The sequence below is a fragment of the Mustela erminea genome, chromosome 6 (assembly GCF_009829155.1).
Source record: "Mustela erminea isolate mMusErm1 chromosome 6, mMusErm1.Pri, whole genome shotgun sequence".
In the NCBI taxonomy this organism is placed as follows: Eukaryota; Metazoa; Chordata; class Mammalia; order Carnivora; family Mustelidae; genus Mustela; species Mustela erminea.
Window position 1 is genome coordinate 31,060,333 of NC_045619.1, and position 24,258 is coordinate 31,084,590.

The following is a 24,258-nucleotide window of genomic DNA, read 5'->3' on the forward strand; positions in this document are numbered from 1 at the left end:
CTCTGTTCTCCACAATTTCAAAAACAAATGAGCTAATTATGAGGAAAGACTAAATGACCATTAGTAAAAGTGGAGTAAACTGAATATATAGACAGTCAGAAAATGTGCATTACAAATAGAATTAAAACATTTTTATTGATTTGTATTTGAAAAATACACAATGCCTAGAGGAGAAAAAAATATCACTGGACCAGATAAAAAATTGCATTTGTATGTCCATCAACCAAACAATGGATAAAGACCATAGTATATCCATATAATGTAATACTACTTGATAACAAACTCTTGATGAATGAAACTAATTATTCTGAGTGTGTCTCAGTTTGGGGTGCTATAACTAAACGCCATAGACGGGTTAAACAATAGACATTTCTGATAGTTCTGGAGGCTGAGAAATCCAAGAAATGAAATACTGTCTCAGTGAGAACTAACTCTGGCATGCAGATGGCCATTTTATATGGAAGAGAGAGAAATCTCATCTCTCTTCTTCTTCTTACAAAACACTAATCCTGGGAGCCCCACTGTTACAACCTTATCTAAACCTAACCACCTCCAAGGGCTCCATCTCTGAATATCCTATTAAGGGTTAGGACTTCAGCATATGAATGGGGGGTGGGGCACAAACATTTAGTCTATTGCAGATTGAAAAGCCAGACAAATAATGTATGATGCCATTATATAAAACTGTAGAAAAGGTAAATGATCTATAGAAGCAGAAAGCACATCGATGGTTTTAGGGACAGGGCTGGAAAGGAGTGGTGGGACTGGAGGGATTACAAAGGGCATGAGGAAACTTTGATAAGTGTATACGTTCATTATCATGATTATAGTGATGGTTTCACAGGTATATATATATATATGTGTGTGTGTCAAAATTTAACAAACTGTACACTTTAAATATGAGCAGTTCCTTATGTCAATTATATCTCAATAAAGCTGTTTTAAAAATGTGCTACTGAACATTCTTCAGTTATTCTTTTTATTGGATAGTTGTCACCAAATTGTGATTGTAGAATTCTTTCACCTAATGGCCCAGACTGCATAAATTTTTAGTCTATTTTTTCCATTTCCTTAAATACATCTTCTAATACTATATTTTTGAAGTTTATTATATACATCTGGAAAAAGGCATATATCCTAAATTGCCCAATATTGAAACTATCTGTGTAAATATAACCCAGATAAAGAAAGCGAACAATACCAGAACAAAGATGCCCTCTCTCACATTCCGTTCCAATAAAGGTCGTATTTCCTTTCCTAGGGTAACCACTGTCCTGACTTAAAATAGCCCAAATTCAGCCTGTTAGTTTTTGAGCTTCCTATTAATAGAATTTTAACAGTTACATCTTTTGCGTTTGGCTTTAGACATTATATTTGTGAGATCCATCCATGTTTCTTCATGTAGTAGTGGCTCATGCATATTCATTATATATTCATAACATTTCATTGTATGACTATATATCAAATATCTGTTTTTCATGAGTATTTTGAAGTTTTTTAAAAAAGATTTTATTTATTTGAAAGAAAGAGAGCACAAGCCAGGGGGGATGGGCAGAGGGAGAAGGAGAAGCAGACTCTCCACTGAGCAGGGAGCCCGATGAGGGGCTCAATCCCAGGTCTCTGGGATCATGACCTAAGCAGAGGCTTAACACCTGGAGTCCCAATTTCATGATTATTTTGATTACTTCAAGGTTTGGACTTAAACAATTAACCCTAAGAACATTCTTCTATCTTTTAGTGCACCTGTAGGTGTACTTCTTTTACCAACACACCTCAGAGTGGAATTATTGGGCCATGAATATTTCTATCATCCTAAAAAGTTCCCTTGGTTTCCTTTGTTCCTGCAAAGATACCCATGATAGATTAGTCTTTTCTGGGAGTTCATATAAATGAAATCATATATAGTGTACTCTTTTGTGTATGGATTCTTTTTGCTCAAAGGTACAATTTTAATTGCTGAACAGTGTATTTGCTTATTTTTAGGTTTTATCTTTGACATGTGTTTATGGTGGACATCTCTTCTGGGGCACCTGGATGGCTCAGTTGGTAAAGCATCTGCCTTCAGCTTAGGTCATGATCCCAGGATCTTAGGATGGAGCCCCACATTGGGTTCCCTGCTCATGGGGAACCTGTTTCTCTCTCTCCCTCTGCTGCTACCCTTGCTTACACTGTCAAATAAATAAAATCTTTTAAAAAATGATGGGCATCTTATTCTATTATTCCTTTTATTAGTATTCATCATTTATTTTCCCTTTTCTTTTGGCATGAATTGTTTTCTCATGTATTAAAATTGCTACCCCAGATTGCTTAAGACTTTTTGAACTTCTTTGACTTTTCTATTATACAAGTGTTTCATAGACTATTTTTTGGACCTCGTATTTATAATTCAAGGTAAATATTTTATAAAACCTAATGTAACTAAAACATAAAAATAGAACTCTAAGAGCTTTTTTGTTAGGTTTTACTTATTTTACCTTCATTTTAACTACTGCTATATATTAGTCCTTTAATTTTTTAAAGGTTTTATTTACTTGACAGAGAGATTGAGAGGACAAGTGGGAGGAGGGACAAAAGAGAAGCAGACTCCCCACTGAGGGAGCCCGACGTGGCACTTGATCCCAGGATCAGTACATTAGATATATTAAATGCGTTTTCAACTTGCAGTATTTTCAACTTAAAATGGGTTATTGGTATGTAACCCCATTGTAAATCAACCAACATCTGGATATTCATGGCCCAGGAATTAATTTTACAGGTATCACTATTGGGCATAAGTTTAATTCTGCTGACAGTTTGATTACTCTGATTCCACTCCTCAAAGGCAGTTACCTGGCCTGCAGGTGCCCATCAAAAACAGGACTCTGGTCAAAAGTGGCCTTGCAGTTACAAAGCCTTTTTGTGGTCTCTCTCAATTCTTTGCTTAGATAGGCAGGATGGTGGAAACTCTACATCCCTCAAATAACTCCCACTATACTGCCTGCAACTTACAAAGAAAGAGGTGCAGTTGAATTAACTGTTGCAATGACTAATAAGATCCACTACCTATCATTTCTAGTTTAGTATTAATCAGTTAACTTTCCTAATATCAGAAACTAAAGCAATGGGGAAAGGAAGGAGTAAAGAAGACCGAGTTTTAACCATGAAGATCAGTAAGAAAAGGGCAAACTAGAATGGTTTGGTGAGGAGTATTTTGCTTAAGGTAAAAATTGAAGTTATCAGGTTCTTATAGAATAAAAATACTACTCTATGGGAAATATGCTATCCATCCATATAGTCACAGAAATGTTAATCATGAAGAAAGTAGATTCCAAAGGACATGAATTTACCTGAGATCAAGTCTTCAGAGACTTTTAGGCATTAATATTTTATCTTATGCTATCGCCCTGATGGCAATGAACAGCAAAAGAACAAAGTACTATAATTTTAAGGTTTCTGAATTCTCATTTCTGCATTTAAAAATTTTATTTTATTTAATATATAAATTTAGTATTTAATAAATAGATTTTATTTATATTATTTTATCTGTATACCAACTGGTTTAGATGGCAAAGGAACAAGCGTTAATATTAAATATAATTTGTCTGCTATAAGACCATCACTGACATCATCTCTGCTAACACATATATAAAACCAATCAAATGCAACCCTAAGCCTTATGATTACATTAACGATTAACATCTATTATTTACTACATACCAAAGCCCTATGATTACTTTAATAGTTAACAACTATCATTTATAGCAAGAACTACTTTAAGCAATTTAAGTATATTAATATATTCAATATAAATATATGTATTTTCCATTTGAATTTATTTAAACAAATCAATTTAGAAATGTAATAGAGTTAAATAAAACCTCTGACATGTAAACATACTACCATGGTTCTGAAACAGATGTTAACACCTGATAAAAGTTAATAATCACTTGTTAGGAAAGCTGCCCATTAATAAGGTCAGTCTTCAGAAAGATGAAAATCATTTTTTTTTAATGTTTTCCAATCTGACAATGAAATATCACCAAACCACAATCAAATAAAATAAAGACAACACTGAATGGATAGATCAGTACTATGGCTTGGTTATAGCGGCAAATTGTTTCGTTCTTGGTGCCACATGGAAAACAATAAGGCCAATTACATCAAATAAATCATGGCTTTTTGTTTATCACAGTTTACTAAGTGATGCTAACTAAGGTCCTTGTCAAACATGTTTGGTAAAGGCTATTTACAATGCACGTGGTTGAGCATGCACTATTTATAGTTACAAAGATACCTGCCAGTTTATACAATAGGATACACACACACACACACACATATGTATGTATGTATACATATATTTATATATAGAGAGAGTGTGTATGTGTGTGTATATATATAATACACATTATATATACAATATATATAATTTTTGTGTGTGTGTGTGTATACACAAGGAATTATAGGTTGAACAATTCCCCTAAGTTACACTAGGTAAGGGTGGAACCAGGATTTGAATACAGGCAGATCCATAACTTGTACTCCTAATTATTTCACAATACTGACTTCTACTTATGTATGTAAAATTCCACGTTTGAATTTAATCGTCTCGTGTTTTTTGTTTTTTTTTTTTTAAGTTTCTGTCATTAAGGATTGAAAATGTATCACTGTTGGAACTAATTTAACACATGCCTTTCTCAGATGATTGCTAATAAAACTACACACCAGCTCTTCTGTCTTTAAGGAAGCAGAAATCTCTTGACACATTATTTTACTTTTCATTTGAACACTAAAAGGCAATTCAGGTGAAGGTTTTAAAAAGTATCAATTTTATACTGATTATTTAGAAATATTGTACACACAGAAATGACAATAATAAAAATGCATAAAATTTTAAACTATTTTCTTATAAACCCTTAACATGGATGGCTGACAGCTCCCAACAGACAAAATTTCGAACAAAGGTACCAGGTATTTTGGGGGGGGTTATTTTTAAATACCATTTAGTCATGCAAACAATTAGGCTTTTAAAAAAATAAATATGACAAATATATGGATTTCTGAAGTAGAAACTGACATACAAATCTATATATTTTCCTAAAAGTTTTCATTAAAGATCTTCAAATTAGTATTCGGTAACATGAAGTTGAGAGCTCAAAATAGATGTAATGAAAAGGCATGAGGTTTTATTAGAATTGTGTAATTCACATACTAAATATTTACATAAAAGTAAACACAAAATTGCAAACATAATTGTTTTATCCTCTGAGTCATTAGCTTCATGAAATTACTTACTGGGATAATTACAAGATAAAATTCCCAAGTATGAATGTTAATAAGGAAATACATATAGGAGCAACAGGAGAAAAACTTAATTCTTCCTTCTGAGAAGTAGTGAAAAAGTAACATAATTGCCCCTTGGGGATTGTCAAAGCTTTCCCAGAACTCCTAGGGAATAGATTCTTTTGTAAACAGTGAGACCTAAAACTACATCCCTTTACCAGCACACAAACCTGTGATATGCTTTCTTTCTGCTCACAACTCTGAACTGTAGGTAGCAAGCTAGGTTAAAATATCCCTACCATCCATTTCCCCAAAAAGGCAGTTCCAAAGATGGGGGAAAATCTATTACCTTTTTTCACTTGAAAAGCTTGAGTAAAATTCTACTATGAGTTTAAAGAAAATAATCAATCTCACATAAACAAGGTTGATGATACTTAAGATGAAATAAATACTAGTTATCAGAAGAGCATATTCACTAGAATATCAAAACTTAACTGGGTTATGACACTAATTTAAAAAGTTAGTGCAGGAGATATAAGAGGATTTCCTTGAACTAATTTAGAGCAGTGATTATTAACCCTGACTACAAATTAGGATCACTCTGAGAACTTCAAGAAAATGGAGGCATAGCTCCCTTCCTAAGAAATTCAGATTAAATTGTTGTTGGTGGGGTCCATATTAAAGAGTCCTCCAGATGATTCTAATATGAAGTGAGGGTTGGGGAACATTAATTTGGAAAAATTACTAATCAGGGTGGATTTGATTTAAATAAATTATTTAAAATTCAAATATGAGTACTTCCTACATGATAGTCATTGTTCTAAGCGCAAATAAAGAGGAATTCTTTTTCCTATAAAAATCATTGGGTAACAATATATTTTTAAACTTTTGAATAGTTACATAATTTTATTAAAATATTACTCAAAGCTCTTATTACCATCTTCTGCCACAAAAGATTCCCTTCTGCTTTTCTGACTTATCTTCACTTGATACTGTAACAGAAGAGATCAAACTCAGAAATTTTTTTCTCAAGATACATGGACAGAACACAAAATTAACATAGATTTTGTTTTTCAAGTCATAGTAAATATGAGGTATTCTCCATCTTATATCTGGAGTTGCAAAGCCATAATTTAAAAACTGAAACTGGATATTGCTTTAATGCTGAACAGAATCTCTAGATCAAAAATGAACTACGATTGGTGTCAGTGCTTGATATAAACTGCCTAAAAAATAAATTTATGACACAACCTCAGGGAACCTAGTAAGAGTGGGTCTTTAATGTAGACCAAGTTTGCTTGTGACCTATTTATAAAATATTTCTTTATAAAAACTTACAGTAATAGGATTTTTGAAATATATATATTTAGAAATTAGTTTTCTCAGTTTTTGAAATTCTACATAATTAGAAATTAGTTACTACCTCAGGATGATAGCTTGAGCTTTAACAGTTTAAATTAAAGCCAACTTATCAGGTATTATAAAATTCATCTGAAATGTACTTTAACTCAAGAAAAAATCAGATATAAATTAATAAATTTGATTTATGTCTTCAACTTAACAGTTTTCAGATTTAAATTTGCTAAAACCAACTGACTATTAAATCCATACAAGGCTAATTACTTTTCATAGCTAGATAGCAGGCCAAAATGATGAAATTTTGGTTAAATTGTAATAGATGCATATATAAGAAAATGCAATAGCAATTTGTTTTCCATAGCTGATGGAATTTAAACAGCTTTAAAATTTTTATGAAAGCTCAGTAGTCAAAATAAATATTTAATAAAAATATACACCATAGGAAGATAACAAGAACTTAGTGTTTAAAAATAAACTTTGTCATATTGTTTTTCCCTCAGTTAAATAGAACACAATTTAGTTGCTTAAGGTATCTAAGAATGATTAAGGTGTGTTTCTGGAACAATTAAAATTCAAATAACACTAGAGGGATAACACCAAGATGAATGAGAAAATATGTTTCAACTCAAAGGTTTAAAGTTACAGTTACTGGGACATTTTCAGTATGACTAAGATCCTAATAAACATGAACAATTTGGGGAGTAAAAACTCAAGGACAGTCATGATTATGTGGTTCATGCTGTGAAACTCTTAGTATGTAAAAAAATACAGAGTATATATGAGCACCATTAGAAATGTGCGGGTATGTATATGTATATTTATACTTAAAACTTTACCTGATTAGGAGAAGGGAGTTGGGGGAAATTGGAAGCGGAGGTGAACCATGAGAGACTATGGACTCTGAAAAACAATCTGAGGGTTTTGAAGGGACGGGGGGTGGGTGGTTGGGGTACCAGGTGGTGGGTATTATAGAGGGCACGGATTGCATGGAGCACGGGGTGTGGTGCAAAAATAATGAATACTGTTATGTTGGAAATAAAAAAATAAAAAAAATAAAAAAATAAAATAAAAACTGCATTTCAGAGTAAAATTAAGGAAAAAGCACACAACTATGAAAATACATTCTTAAGCTAATATGTCACTGGACTTATTTTAAATAAGTTTCATCTGGCATTCCTTCTAAAAATCAACATAAGAATACAACATAAAGGAAGCCAGTATTCTTTTATGGTGTGAAGTCCCTCAGTTAAACAGAAATTACCAAAGAAAAAAGAATGTGTTCAATAAGAGTTTTCAATCCATAATCAGATTCCAACAGAAGGTAATGAAGTCAACTAATAAATGTCAATTCATAGAATAAACCAGCATATGTTAAATTTGCCCACAAGGGACTATCATTCACACTTCAGATTATTTTTAATTGTGAGTAGTCAAGATTACTCTACAGAAGAAATCTTCCTTCCATATAAAAGATACAAATTTGCAAACTGTAATTTAGTATTTCTGCCATAATCACCAAAACTCAGAAAACTGTCACATCTTATACAATACATACCCTGGGGTAAGATAGGTGTTTAATGAAAATCGCATTTTGATCATATGTAGAGGCAGCTCATGACAGACTGTTACGTGTATACTTGCTATTTTTCAATGCTCCCAGAATAAGCAATCACATAAGATAGACTGAAGTTCTTTGAGGACATTGTGACACAATAAATAATACTATTCACCATTTAAAATACGTTCAATCTCTTCTAGTCTTTTTAAAGCAGCAACTCTTTTCTTCTCAATTTCTTTGATTTCCTTTGTTGTTTTGTGGGGGGTCTCTTTGTCTGTATTTTTTCCTAATAGTTTGTTGGATTTAGATTGACTTTTATTATCACTCGGTTTTATGATCTGTGTAGGTCTAGGTTCACTTTTTACATCTTCTTGTACATTTTCAGTTGGAATTTTGTCTCCTTCTACACCTGAAGTCTTACCAGCTGAGGATATTGGCTGTTCAGCAAAACTAGATGAGGAAATTTTATCCCTGACTATATTCAAATGGCGCTGAATATATTCTTCATGTGGTGCTAATGCCAATGTTTCAACCAGGCATCTTTCAGCTTTTAGTAAGTCCTTCTCTTCAAAATAAACAACACAAAGATTGTGTTTTCCTTGCACATTGCTTGGATCCATTTCCAAAATCTTTTCAAAACATTTTTTTGCTCCAAGTATATCTTTCTTTTGATTCATTAGAATGTCTCCCTTTAAAATAAGACCCTTGATATGATCAGGATAGTGTCTGAGTAACTCTTCCAGAATTGGCAAAGCCATTAATTCCTTTGCTGTCTGAGAATACAGGAGAGCCAGATTAAACAAAGCACTTCTGAAATCGGCTTGTAATTTTATGGCTTTCTTCATCCACATTTCGGCTTCACTGTCCTTTTTGTCATCCATGGCAAGCATTCCCAGATTGAAATAACCATTAGCATCTTGTGGCTCTTCATTTATATAGCTTAGAAGTCGTTTTCTAGCTTCTGGTCTGAGTTTAACCTCACCTAAGAATAATTTTTTTAAAAAGAAAAAAACACATATCGTTAACAAATGATTTAAGTCTGAAGAACAAAAAGCCACTTTCAGTATTCATCTAATTAGATTAGAAAAAGACAGCATCAAAACAATTAATTTCTGTACCTATATCAAAAAGTAGAAAGCAAAAACCCAGTTTTCACAGGAAAGATTGTGTGCTTCAAACACTGAAATGACAGCTCATTTCCTTTCTATAAGACCGAAAGAATGCCTCAAAAACCTGAAGGGGCAAAATATCTCTTTATAGTTTAGAATCAAACTGAGAGTAGCAGAGGAAGATTATGCAATTAAGAGGAAGAGGCATTGGATTTGCCAACAATGACATGCCTTCAATCTTGATTCTGTTAACACTATGGCTTTAGGCACAGATCATTTAAGTTCTCTGGGTTAGCCTGCTGAATTTTCTTTTTCTTTTCTTTACTTTTTTTTTTTTTTTAAAGATTTTCTTTATTTATTTGCTGAGAGAGACAGAAAAAGAGAGCGCATGTGTGCACACACACAAGCAAGGAGAGCAGCCTGTTAGCAGGGAGCCCAATGCTGGGCTTGATCTCAGGACCCAGGCGCCCCAGCCTGCTGAATTTTCTAAGAATTACATGAGACCTATGCAAAAAAGTTCAGGAAATAGTAACTATTATTGGATAAACAAAATGCTTCAGTCTTACAAAATTAGATTTTTTAATGTATCTCAGAAAATAAAACTAGATGATACCAAAAGCACTTGGTCACATGAATCAAGAGAAAATACATTTTTTCCTAAAATATATAATGCTCTTGTCTCCCTAGAAGTAATTATATAAAAAATCTTGCAAGTTCTGATTATTTGGAAATGGTATATATGTATATGTAAGAGATTATTTCTGTACATAAAATTACAAAATAGATTAAAGGCACTGCTTAATAGACTGCCTGAAAAATAAGTCTTAACATATACCCAAAGAACTAACAATCTTGTTAGAGCATACTACTTGAAAATAATACTTCAAGTATTTTAAATATTCTTAAAATCATTTATGTACAGTTTTGATATAAACTATCCATTTACAAAACATTTGCCTCAAGTAATATAAGTTCAGATTTTATTATACTTCAAACAGTATATTTTAAATATAGAAACATTTTGAAAAAACATACCTGATTCTTGCATTAATATAGCAGAATTGAATAATGCTAGTTTATGCTTCGGATTTAGTTCTAAAGCACGATTAAAATTTTTTAGGGCCTCGTTTGGTTCTTTCAGTTCAATATGAACAATTGCCAAGTTGTACCAAAGATCTGCATTATTTCTGTCCAGCTCTAGTGCTTTAAGATATGCTTCTTTTGCTTTGAGAGGTTTATTCATTTTTAAAAGCAATTCTCCTCTGTGGAAAAACCAAACGCAAGCTTTACTCACATTATCGTGTCACTTTGTAGACATTATTTTTCACAAGTTTTAAGCTTTTCCACATAAAGCTTTCTTTTTTCCTTTTAACCAAAGCTTTTAAAGTTTTCTATCAAAAGGAACTATTTGAATATGTCCTCAAACCTGAACTCATTAGTTTAGCAAATTTGGTTGTTTTCAACTATTATTAGAAAAGAAACCTTAAAGGGTAAGATATGAGGAGGTATCCAATAAAGGGGAGGCAGAGAAAAAATATTCTTTATGTACATCTTGAAAGAAGGCAGACTAGACTAGACTACATCAAAAAAATGTCAGTAAAAAGAATGGGAGATCAATTTTTCAGGAGACCAAGTAATAGCATTTGAAGAATGAATACCAATATGGTGGTGATAGGGAAATTCCAGTATTTAAGTCTATGCTATAAAGTCTCATTTACAAAGTGCAGAACATTTAAAAGTTTTGCCTTTTCTTATATAAATTCAGTCTTCTACAATGTATTCTTATAAAATGGCCATTCATTATAACAACACAAAAAACTCCCCAAAATAACAAAAAGAGAATTTAAAAAGCTGACTGGGTAAGGATTGGAGGGTACATGTGTGACCAGCAGACACCTTATGAGGTACACATCTGGAACTAAGGATCACAGTTTGAAAATCATTTTACAAATTTTTCTAATATGGTTCTATTTTCTGTTAGAAAGCTTAAAAAAGTAATATGTGCAAATTGATTCGAGTAGTGACAGGAGAGCTATTTTTATTATGATCCTATTATTTCCTTAACATTAGCATAGGAATGATATCAAATGAACCACTAATATCCTCAATTAAAGCAACTTCTGGAATGAGTATTTGTACAAACTGCTTTTTTAAAATGCAGACTACTGAATAATTCTTTATAGATTAACACATGACAGGTTTTATTTACAAATGCAACCCCACTAAACTTAGCTAATTTCAACAACTACTGGATAAGGTTGAGCAAAGACAGACTCCAAATTATGAACAGATTTTATCTCAAAAACTTATGAAATTCTGAATACATTTTCCCCATAGGAACAATGTCATAAATTATGATTAGGTTTCTGGGCCAGGCCATAAAATCAAGTTTAACATACAATTTTCCTCAAGTATAATACAGATGATGATCCTTACATGGGAAAATGTATTAAGTTCTAACATGTGATGCCAAATTTCTTTTTACTGACAACTGAAAAGTTTCTTTTTGGTAAAAGCATCAATAACCAGTCAATTGTCAGAAAGCTCTTTAGAGTTGGATATTAGAAATACTTATAAAATGTAAGTTTCAGGTGTCTGTTTGTTTGCTTTTTTTTGAAGATTTTATTTACTTATTTGACAGAGAGAGAGAGAGATCACAAGTAGGTAGGGAGGCAGGCAGAGAGAGAGGGGGAAGCAGACTCCCCACTGAGAAATGAGCCCGATGTGGGGCTCAACCCCAGGACTTTGAGATCATCACCTGAGCTGAAGGCAGAGGCTTAACCCACTGAGCCACCCAGACACCCCAAGTTTCAGGTGTTTTAAGTAAAAATGAATGTGACCATAGGAAGCAAATGAAACTAAAAAGGAGCTTTTCTTTCTTCCGTATAAAACTTGGGCTTGTCACTATATGTTAATAGACTTGTCAATTTCAAATCAAATCAATTAAATTTCATAAGTCTAAACTAGGCTATGTTTCTATATTCTTGGTTGCTAAGTAAGATTATTAATAAAAAAAAAAAAAAAAAAAAAAAAAAAGCCAATTTAGTTCCGATGGTGAAATGTACGTGCAGATGCAGTTTCAATTTTCTATAATGATAGCTTAAAGAGAACTACAATACCTGCTAATGTAAGCCTGCTTGAAGTCGGGTCTCATGCTTATTGCTTGTCGGTATAGCTGATCTGCTTCTTCCAACCGGGACTCATTTGCTCGGATAAGATTGGCCAGATTAATATAAACATTTAGGTGGTTAGGGGCAATTCTGGCTGCGTATTTTTTACCAGGAATAATCTGTCCAAAAGAACATAATCTGATTATTTCAGTACCAAATAAAAATAAAAATAAGTATTCCTAGTGGCTTATTTAAAATATACATGACATATAAAGGTTATGGTACTAGTTTTATTGCCAAATTAAAATAAGTCATAAAAATGTGAAAGCACCTACAGTATTTACAAAATGTAAATGAAATAATTAATATTTTGTGGCTTTAAAAGATATATTTTTCATTCATACTAGGCTCAACACAATATTGTTAGCTTTTTATTTATATGCATCATTTTATAAAGTCCTATAAATTTAAACTCTTGAGGCTAAGGTCTGTTAATATATTTGCATCAGACCCATAACAGAAAGAACTCAGGTCTCCTTCCCTTCACTCTAGTGTATTTGTTACACCATGTCAACTTTCATGTTGTCAGCAAAATATTTCTGGTTGTGACAACAGGGTGGTTAATTTTATTCAGAGTTATACTAAAGCCTCATTTGTCTGGTAGAGTTAGGAAGTAAAATTCTTATTAACTGATTATTCAGGTTAGGCAAAGGTTATAAAATATACATAGACCCAAATTTTCAGTGAAAATAATAAATTGTGTCTGATAAAAATCTATACTGAACACAATTTAACTTTAGTATCTTAGGACTGAAATAATGCTTAAGACATCATGTGGTCCAACTCTGTTTCTGAAACATTTTATCAAACTACAACCAATCATTTTAACATTATATTATTAACATAATATTAATATATACTACTATGGAGAAAACTGTAGTATAGGGTAAGCTATCTTTTCTGATGAAACATAGCTGGTCAAGGCCAGAATCTGGCTTTCCAGCTTCCAGGCTATACTGTAATAACCAATGAATCTTGCGTATGTGTCACTGCAACAACTGAACACCAAATAGCAACAGAGATGTTATCCATTCATTTTATTACTTTGTTTATTCGTTTTTTTGAGAAGAATAATGCCGAATTTAGTGTTTAATGTACATATATAAAATTCTCTTTATTTAAAGTCATTTAATTCAATGATAACTTCTAATCAAGGATATCTAAAATTTATAACCTTATCAAACCTTTTAAACATACTATATGGAAAAAGTTTTCAATTGAGCTATAAAAGTAAATGTAGCCCTTTATAAAACTTGTAGTATTATGCTAAGTGAAGTAACTCAGAGAAAGATGAATACCATATGATCTCACTCATGTGGAATTTAAGAAACAAAACAAACTAGTAAAGGGAAAAAAAGAGAAGGAAGGACAAACCAAGAAACAGACTCAAATATAGAGAACAAACTGATGGCTACCAGAGTGGAGGCTGGGGGGAGAGATGGGTGAAACAGGTATGGGGATTAATAAGTGCACTTGTACTTAAGCGCTAAGTCACTATATTGTATACCTGAAACTAAATATTACAATGTTAACTGGAATTTCAATAAAAACTTTAAAAAAACCTGTAGTAATAAATGGCTTATTGGATACTTTACTTTAATGTGAACAAATTAAAGAAAAGATACAGATTTTCCACCCAGGTAATTCTATTCAGTGTGGACATACAGTGGATATAACACAACAGAAATGTATCACGACAACTTACTTGGGGCATTAGTGACTTAGCCATCATGTAAGATTCTTCAGCTTCTTTGGTTCTATTTAAATTTTTGTAAGTTCTTCCTACATTCATGTGGGCACCAATATCATCTAAAATTAAAAAAAAATCATTTGTTGAATACAAAACAGTCTTCAATGTAAACTACAAGTTTTTAGCAAAAAAACACTAGGCAAAAAATGCAAAAGCAGTCAACAGATCCTGCATTCTCCTTAAAGTTCTTTTAACACAATTTGTTATAATTTATGATCAATGCTACAACAGAAAATTAATAAAGTACTGTAAGGACAGAAAATACACAAAAAACTATCTGAATGAATCCTTGAAAGGCTAAGAGATGATAAGAGATACAGAGGCAATAAAGAAATATGTATCATTTCTCTTCACTAGATTTTATTACATTATACTATACTATACTATACTAAGGCTTGCTTCTATTTCCTTGATTGCACAGCTCTGGAATTCACTCAAAAAGTATGGCTCAATTCTAAAAGTGAAAATATCCAGAAGTGAAAAAGATAATCATGATTCTTAGAGCTATTTCCAGTGCTGAAACCAACAAATATGCACCATGGTGGGACACCTGCAAAGAGACTGCAAGAAAAAAACAAAAAACCAAAACCAAAAAACCCCTGTGATTTTGTTTAAAACTTTTGTGAATGTGGATGGAATGCAAGTATAATACCAGGATTCTCCAGTATTACTTAAGATGCAGCAGCCCATCTCTCTTAAATGATAAACTCCTACATATTTTAACGTTTACATTTTTTTAACCTTTTTAAAGGTTAAAAAAGTTGTGTTACTATCAGTATGCCAGGAACTTTTGTGTAATTTTTTGATAGGGAGAATCAAATTCTCAGCAAATTTTTTCAGGGACAGAAAAATACGCTATTTAAATAAGAAAGATTTCATATTAGGGTTCACTGCACACTACTTTTAGGACACATTTCCTAGAAACTATTTCAAAGGTTTGGAGTAAAAACAGAAAGATGGGAGAAGATCTTAAATCAGTTAAATTGTATTAATGTGAATCTCTAACAGATAAGACAAAATTACTACCAGCCTGTGACACCAGAGATTTTACAATTATGGAATAATTCTCTGTGTACAAATCCTAGGACACACAAGAGCCAAGAATATTATATCTTAGGCACTGCCCTAGGAGGACAGTACAGTCCTAACATCCTGCTACAATACATTATGTTACAGGCTGGTAATTGTGTGCACTGAACAGAAACTGCCACATGCAGTACAGGTTTGGTTAGAGAACTCAGACAAGCTCAGGAAAAAAGGGTTGATTTTTTTGTTGCTGTTGATTGTTTGATTTTTTATTTGTTGATTTTTGGTTGACATACTGCTGAGTCTCATGGGGTTTCAGGAGAGGGCAAGGAAAAAAAAGAAAGGAAAAAGATTGCTTAGGCAAAACATTCCTAATTTTAGCTGCAAATCTGGATACTTATGAATTTTAAAAATTCAGGTAACTTTAGCGCCACCTAGCTCTATGAAAATAGAATTTATAGAAATAGGCCCTGTAAAAGTTTTTAAAAAGTTTCAAAGGCAGTTCTGATGTAGACCCAAGGCTGAAGTTCACTGTATTATCAAATGTGTAGAAAAAGAGTGGGTAGTCTTTGCTCTTACATAGCTCATTTTTTTTCAACATCAGATAAATCTTACTATTTCTTATAAAGATCAGAAAGCTACTTAGGTAAAACTAAGAACCTGAAAAAATTAATTATATGGTAAGAATTTAACCTAAGGGAAGAACAAAGAAATTAGAAGTTTAGATAAATAAAATTACTGGCAAAGTATTTAAAATGTCACTCATATCAGTACCAACAAATCTTAGAAAAGAAAGAAGTTATCTACTTGGATGAAAGACAAGGCAAATTAATATCCACTGGAATCAGGGTCTTAAAATTATGGCAAGGAGATATCATCAATGAAGACTTCAGATACTAGAGTAAGGCAACTCTACTTTTCAAAGAACTAAGATAGCAATTAGGTAATCTTATGCACAAAAAGGACTATACAATATAGCTAATAAAGTGAAAGACGTAATTTCTAAGCAATTTCTTCTAAGTTACAAAGTTTTAAGATTCTAGAGAAGGAAGTAACCATTACTAGGGTAAGGTAATTTAAATTTAGGGGGGAAAAGAAGGGTAAGAAAAGCAGGCAAGATATAAAAACCAGTGACATTTAGAAGTCTAAAAATCTACAGAATTTCAATGATTATTCTTATGAGTGTATTATCCAAGCCAACAGCAGCATGAATCCAGCAGTCTGTCTTTTATTCAATGTAAATGAAGACTGGCAAGTACTAGGCAACCTTGTGCCCAATAACTCTTTATCCAGCACCAATGAAGCATTTTCAGTGTGATGAGCCAGGCACCTACCTATGTTGCTTTCCAGTATTTCCTCTCTACAAAATTATCTGTAAACTCCTAAAAACTCTTTAAAAATCATTTCCATATTGATAGCATTGAAGTTCAACTAGAGGTCCATGAGAAAAATTTTAAAATTTGGACTTAGATAAAAAATGAAATCACTGATTTTAAGGCAAAACAATCCTTGCAGAATTCTGGTGTTCCTTAACAAAAATTTACTCTTGTCTTATAATGATGTTTATGGAAACTGGAATTCCATTTGCAAAAATTTTATCTTTGTGAATTGGGATTTTTTTCTCAAACACTTGTAAATCACACACACAAAAAAAATCACTATCCTTTTAATGCAACATGCATGTCACCTGGTCAGACCACCACATAGTTTATATTCTTATTCTAGCTAAGCAAGAAAAACCTTCAGAATTAGTTTTTTTTAATTAACTTTAAAATGCTATAAATCCCTACTCAATGTGCTCCTAAACTGTCCCAAGTTTTTAAATACCTAAAATTTGCTACCTCAAATTTTTACCTTTGGTCCTGATCAGTTCCCTTATCTCCAGTCTTATAAATCTGTGTATGCCTAAAAGTGACAAAAAAAGGGATTCTTGATGTCCCTCCATACATGTCATTTCATATATCAAATCTAAGAAGAACATGACTAAAAAAACAGAATAAGCCAAGATGCCTCTGAATACCAAATTCAGTGTTTCTAACTTTACATACTTTTTCCACAATAAATTGTAATAAATGGGTTTACTTCTTTTTCTAATCACTGGCTTATGAGAAAAAGCAATTTTGAGAGAAGTATAGTAGGTAAGTCATACTATATTTCAGGATGTATCTCAAAAACAGCAAAAAGTGATAACTGACAATGAGGGGGAAAAATATTTTAAAACTGAGTGCTCATCATGGCAATAAGCTAGTGATATGCACACTATTTATTAGACAAAACTAAACATGAACATAGATACTCACCCACATCATTTACTCTTTAAAACAATGCAATGAGATAGAAACTACTATTCTCATTTAGAAATGAGAAAAACAGGAAGAGGCCTACATCTTTTAAGTTTCAAAGTCCCTGTACGTCTGATATCAAAGATGACTTTGCTTCTCTAAAGAATCCTAGATTTTGATGTAGTATTCAATGATTCATTCGATGTATATATGCTGGCTAACTAAACATCATCATAATAAAAAAGACTCCTAGAAATAACTTAAAAGGCTTTAGAAAGTAATAAATTAATACTAGTGAGTGTTGGGGTGCCTGTGTGGCTTGCTTGGTTAAGCATCTGACTCTAGATTTTGGCTCACGTCATGATCTCAGGGTAATGAGGAACCTGCTTAAGATTCTCTCATTTTCTCTCATTCTTCCCCACCCCATCCCACTCATGCCCTCTCTCTCCCTAAAATAAAATAAAATAAAATAAAATAAAATAAAATAAAATAAAATAAAATAGATGAATGTTGACTGTGTATAAAACCATGCTAGATGATTCAGAGGGTATAAAGATAAATCAGATGTTCATGATGTCTCTAGGGAGTTCCTTAGCTTAAATACATATTTTTAATAAATATTCAAACAAATACAGTATTAAACAGTTATAAATACTATAGGAAAGATACAGAAGTTGCAAGAGGTTTTAAAGATTAATAATATTTGCTTCTAATTGGAGTGATAGCAAGGTTTATTAAAGAGAAGCCATATAATAGGAGGGGCAAGATGGCAGAGGAGGAGGAGCCCCTATTTCAACTGGTCCCCTCAATTGACCTAAATATGTACCAGAGCACTCTGAACACCCAAGAAATCAGCCTGAGATGTAAAATTATACACTTCTGGATCTCTATATGGAGGCAGAGGATCACCAGTGGAGAGGTACAGGGGAGCTGGGAGTGCATGGACTGATATCAGAAGATAAACAGAAGGGGGAAGGGAGCCACCAGAAGCGACCCATTAGGAATACCCCAGTGCGAAAGTGCCCTCCCTGTGCTTGGCAACCAGCATTAGCTTGGACACTGATTAACAGCACTCAAAATGAACAAAGGGATTTAAGGGACAACTGTAGGGATTAGGTGGCCACAGTCCCAGGACAGCCACAGCCGGCGCCTGCCTGCGCTTGAGAAAGCCTCCAGGCGACTGGGGGCTCCAGTCGATGGTCCCTGGGTCCATGGCCACTGCAGCTGCCTTCGCTGCCTCTACACCACCCGACTGAGCGCTCCCAGCATGGGCATGGGCTCCAGACAGCAGTCCTGGGAATGGCAGCCGCAGAGACTGGGCTCGCTTGGACCATTATTGTTCACGGTTTGGTAGCATGGTTTTGGTGGCACATAGGCACAGAGACAAGCAGGAACCTCTGGCAACCACTGAGATAGTGGCTGGGGGTGCGTACCACCTGTGGGAGTTTGCAGAGGGGTGAGTCTGTGTGTTCTGGACCATTCAGAGGGGAGCCGACTGTGGCCTCTCTCTGAGGCAGAGGTCTGGGTGCAGAGTTTACTTTGCTCTGACCCTCTTAAAAAGTGCAAAAAGCTGCCAAAGAACAAAAACCTCCAGAGAACAAAGGCCTGAAAAACAGGTTTCCACAGAGCCCAGCCTCTCGACAGGGGGCAGGGCAACTCAGCCCAAAGACTGACTGAAAAATAACCCAGCAGGCCCCTCCCCCAGAAGATAAGCCAAAAGAACAAGAGGACAACAACCACAGGGTCCCCATAAAACTATAAAACCCCAATATCAGGAGAAAATAATATATTAAGCTCATGGTACTGGCTCAAAACCTATATTTTGTAGGTACAACTTTTTTCTCTTACACTTTTTTAATTCAATCTCATGATTCTTGTTTTTTTTTTTTAATCTACTTACAATTTCAATTAGATTTTTTTAAAAGATTTTATTGATTTGAGAGAGAATGAGAGAGAGAGAGAGACAGCGCGCATGAGAATAGAGAGGTCAGTGGAGAGAAGCAGACTCCCTGCTTATTAGGGAGCCTGGTATGGGACTTGATCCTGGGATTCCAGGTTCATGACCTGAGCCGAAGGCAGTCGCTTAACCAACTGAGCCACCCGGGTGCCTTTCAATTAGATGTTTAATACAACACATTCCATAGTAACTTTTTAACTTGAACTTTTTTCATAAATATACCTTTTATATATATTAAATATATATATTATCTATATCTGTATCTCTCTCCCTATATATAGAAACATATATATATATGTGTGTATGTGTGTGTGTGTGTGTGTGTGCGCGTGTGTGCGCGTGTGTGTGTATAGTTATATAGTGGTGAGAGGTAGTTGAGGGGATGTATAGCTGAATATATCAACCATTATCCAGGCAAGGTGCACCCTGGAAAGTTTCAGAGCATTTGGAAGTCACCACCAAAAAGAAAGAGAAAAGAAAAAAGAAAGAGAAAAAGGGGGAATAAAACAATAAAAATAAAATAAATAAAATAAATAAAAAAAGAAAAAACCCAGCCAAAATAACTATAAATATATAGATGTATCTATATATAGAGAGTTTCAAGGTAGTCCTTTTTCTCTATTCAATACTACCCCTATTTATATATACCAGCTTTAATTTCCCTGTATCTCTTCAAAGTTGAGTCCTTTAACAAAGATAACAAGATACACCCAGGAAGAACTCAAATAAGGTTCCTTGCCCACATGGAGGGTTTATAACCATCATCCCATATTATTCTTTTGTCAGTGTTTCTGTGTGTTTGCTTTGTTTTTGTACATTATAAATCTTATTCTTGGGGTTCATTTTGGCTGGGTTTTTCTTTTTTTCTTTTTCTTTTGTCAGTCTATTTGTTCACTTCTGTTTTTGTACTTTATAAATCTTATTCTTGGGGTTCATTTTGGCTGGGTTTTTTCTTTTATTCCCCCCTTTGCTCTCTCTTTTTTCTTTTCTCTTTCTTTTTGGTGGTGACTTCCAAATGCTCTGAAACTTTCCACCTTGCCTGGATAATGGTTGATATATTCAGCTATACATCCTCTCAACCATCTCTCACCAGAATGATGGAGAAGGAACACCCAAAAGAGGAAAAATTCAGATTGTGACCTCTGCCACAGAACTACTGGATATGAACATAATAATATGTCAGAAATAGAATTCAGGGAAATGGTTCTCCAGACAATGGCTAGGTTGGAGAAGACCATTAGTGGCAACACAGAATCTCTAAGAAGTGAGAGCTTATCTGGCAGAACTTAAAAATGCTATCCATGAGATCCAATCTAATCTAAATACTCTTAACACCTAGGGAAAATGAGGCAGAGATCGAATTAGTGATCTGGAAGACAAACTGATAGAAAAGATGGATCAGGTGGAGGCCTGGAACAAACAGCTTTGAAGCCATGAAAACAGAATCAGGGAAATAAATGATGCCATGAAATGTTCCAATGTCAGAATTATGGGGATCCCTGAGGGGGTGGAGAAAGAGAGAGGACTAGAAGATACAGTTGAACAAATCCTGGCTAAGACTAGAAGATATATGTTGAACAAATCCTGGATGAGAATTTCCCTAATCTGGGGAATGGAATTAAGTGTTCATGTACTAGAAGTAGAAAGGACATCCCCCAAGATCAACAGGGGCAGAAAGACATCCAGACATGTAATCATGAAATTCACAAAACATAAGCTCAGAGAAGATGTTTTAAGGGCAGCTAGGGGAAGAGATTCCTTCTGTACAGATGGAAAAACATCGGAATAATGTCAGACCTGTCCACAGAAAACTGGGAAGTCAGAAAGGGCTGGCAAGACATATTCCAGGCACTAAATGAATAGAACATGCAACCAAGAATACTTTATCCAGCAAGGATATGCAGAATGATTGGAGAGATTAAGAGCTTCTAAGACCAGCAAAGACTAAAAGATTATGTGACCACCAAGCCGGCATTACAAGAAATATTAAGGGGACTCTATAAAAGAAGAAAGACCCCAAGAGTGATACAGAACAAAAATTTACAGGAATAATCTATAGAAACAAGGACTTTGCAGGCAACATGACAATAAAAACCTATCTTTCAATAACCACTCTCAATCTGAATGGCCTAAATGCTCCCATAAAATGGCACAGGGTTGTGGACTGGAAAAAGAGACAGGACCCGTCCATATGCTGTCTACAAGAGACACATTTTGAACCTAAATATATATCCAGACTGAAAGTGAAGGGATGGAGAACCATCTTTCTGAGCGCACATGGAACTTTCTCCAGAACATACCACATACTGGGCCAAAATCAGGTCTCAACCAATACCAAAAGACTGAGATTATTCCCTTCATATTCTCAGACCACAATGCTTTGAAACTGGAACTCAACCACAAGAAAAGGTTTGGAAGGAATTCAAACACTTGGAAGCTAAAGTCCATCCTGCCAAAAAATGTTCTGATCAACCAGGAAATTAAAAAGAACTTTAACAATTTATGGAAACCAATGAGAATGAAGACATCAGTCCAAAACCTATGGGATACAGCAAAGGCAGTCCTAAGGGGGAAATACGTATCAATTTAAGCCTTACGAAAAAGAAACTGAAAAATCCCAAATCCACCAGCTCTCTTTACACCTTAAAGAACTGGAAAATCAACAACAAAAATTAAGCCAACCCCAAGCACAAGAAGGGATATAATCAAGATTAAAGCAGAGATCAATGAGATAGAAACTAGAGATATGGTAGAACACATCAATGAAACTAGAAGCTGGTTCTTTGAAAGAATCAGTAAGACCGATAAACCATTGGCCAAAACCATTGGCCAAACAGTCAACCAACTAAAGAGGTAACCCAAGGAATAGGAGAAGATATTTGCAAATGACACTACAGACAAAGGGCTAATATCCAAGATCTATAAAGAACCCCTCAAACGTAACACCCAAGAAACAGATAATCATGTCAAAGAATGGGCAAAAGACATGAACAGACACTTCTCCAATGAAGACATACAAATGGCTAACGGACACATGAAAAAATGTTCATCATCATTAGCCATCAGGGAAATTCAAATCAAAACTAGTTGAGATACCACCTTCCACCAGTTAGAATGGCAAAGATGAACAAGGCAGGAAACAACAAGTGTTGGAGAGGATGTGAAGAAAGAGGAACCCTCTTAAATTGTTGAAGGGAATGCAAGTTGGTGCACCCACTTTGGAAAACAGTGTGGAGGTTCCTTAAGAAATCAAAAATAGAGCTTCCTTATGACCCTGCAATTGCACTACTGGGTATTTAACCCAGAGATGCAGATGTAATGAAAAGAAGGGCCATCTGTACCCTATTGTTCATAGCAACAATGTTCACAATAGCCAAACTGTGCAAAGAGCTGAGATGCCCTTCAACAGACGAGTGGATAAAGAAGATGTGGTCCATAAATGCAATGGAATATTACTCAGCCATCAGAAAGGATGAATACCCAACTTTTGTATCAACATGGATGGGACTGGAGAAGATTATGCTGAGTGAAATAAGTCAGGCAGAGAAGGTCAATTATTATATGGTTTCATTTACTTGTGGAACATAAGGAATAACATGGAGGACATCAGAAGGAAAGGAAAAGTGAATTGGGGAAATCGGAGGGGAAGATGAACCATGAGAGACTGTGGACTCCAAGAAACAAACTGAGGATTTTAGAGGGCAGAGGGGTTGGGGGAATGGGTGAACCTGGTGACTGGAATTAAGGAAGGCACATATTGCATGGAGAACTGGGTGTTGTACATAAGCAACGAATCTTGAAACACTGCATCAAAAACTAATGATGTATTTTACGGTGACTAATCTAACACAATACAAAAAAAGAGAGAGAAGAGAAGCCATGCGAGATGGGTTGTAAAAGATGGATAGGATATGATAGAAGGTAAATGGCAAGGGAGAAGGGAGGAATTCCAGGCTCAAGGAATAATATAAACAAAGGCAAAGAGGTGAGGAAACCAGGGATATGTACTCAAGAAAAACTACAGAAAGAGTTAGGGAAGATAAAATTGAAAAGCTAGACCATCTGTTTTATTTCTACAGCTTTCTCTTCATCTTTCTCTAAATGAAATTTGGCTTTGCCTCAGGGATGTGGTTTTTTACATGTAGCTTGTCCAAGTAATGACTGTGTTCTTTTTCTTATTCTTTGCAACACTGGGTCTGGAGGAAGAGTAAGTGTCTTTGGTGATCTTTAACACTTCCAGACAACTCTTGCTCCTTCTTAAAATCACTTGTCTCTGAATTTCAGGTCATTAAACTCTATTATAATTGACCATCCTTCTTTGTTGCAGTCACTATTCTCTGAGTCAAATCTCCTGGTTGCTTATGGTTCTCATAATTCTTAGTGATTTCAAAATCTACGAATACAAATTTTCTAATACTTGGGCTTTGATATCCTTTCTTCCAAGATTTTCACCTCCATCTTCCTTTAACTAGTTAGTGCAATGACCACAGTCATATCTAACAAAGAGTGGGTATTGTTTGCCACTCCCCGATTCTCTGAGGATATTTACAAATGTGACCGGGGTGTTGGGGTGTATATGTGTTGAGGGAAGTACCTTTTGGTTATCATTATAAATGGACAGTAATGATGGCATTTGGCAGATGAGGGCCATGTTGGTACATATCCTGAAATACAGTTTTGTACACTCAAAATACCAATAGTATTCCTCTTGAAAAATACTGATGCTGTAGCTAGATCCTACTCAGACACCAACAATTCTTCACACCTATAAATCATTGATCCTATCAC

General features: G+C 34.3%; 1 protein-coding gene across 3 annotated transcripts in view; it reads right to left on the minus strand.

The window, feature by feature from the left end:
* Positions 1-4,611: 4,611 nt before the first annotated feature.
* Positions 4,612-24,258, minus strand: part of TMTC3 (transmembrane O-mannosyltransferase targeting cadherins 3) — a 58,183-nt gene continuing 38,536 nt past the window's right edge. For 2 of the 3 annotated variants that reach the window (XM_032346825.1, XM_032346826.1), the window contains exons 11-14: positions 14,161-14,264; positions 12,405-12,574; positions 10,321-10,547; positions 7,691-9,158 (exon numbers count right to left, since the gene is read on the minus strand). In XM_032346825.1, coding sequence (XP_032202716.1) covers positions 8,341-9,158; positions 10,321-10,547; positions 12,405-12,574; positions 14,161-14,264 — 1,319 coding nt within the window. In that variant the 3' untranslated portion in view covers positions 7,691-8,340. Of the gene's footprint in view, positions 6,252-7,690; positions 9,159-10,320; positions 10,548-12,404; positions 12,575-14,160; positions 14,265-24,258 lie in introns of those variants that run through there. The other variant, XR_004286730.1, reaches the window with a different exon arrangement.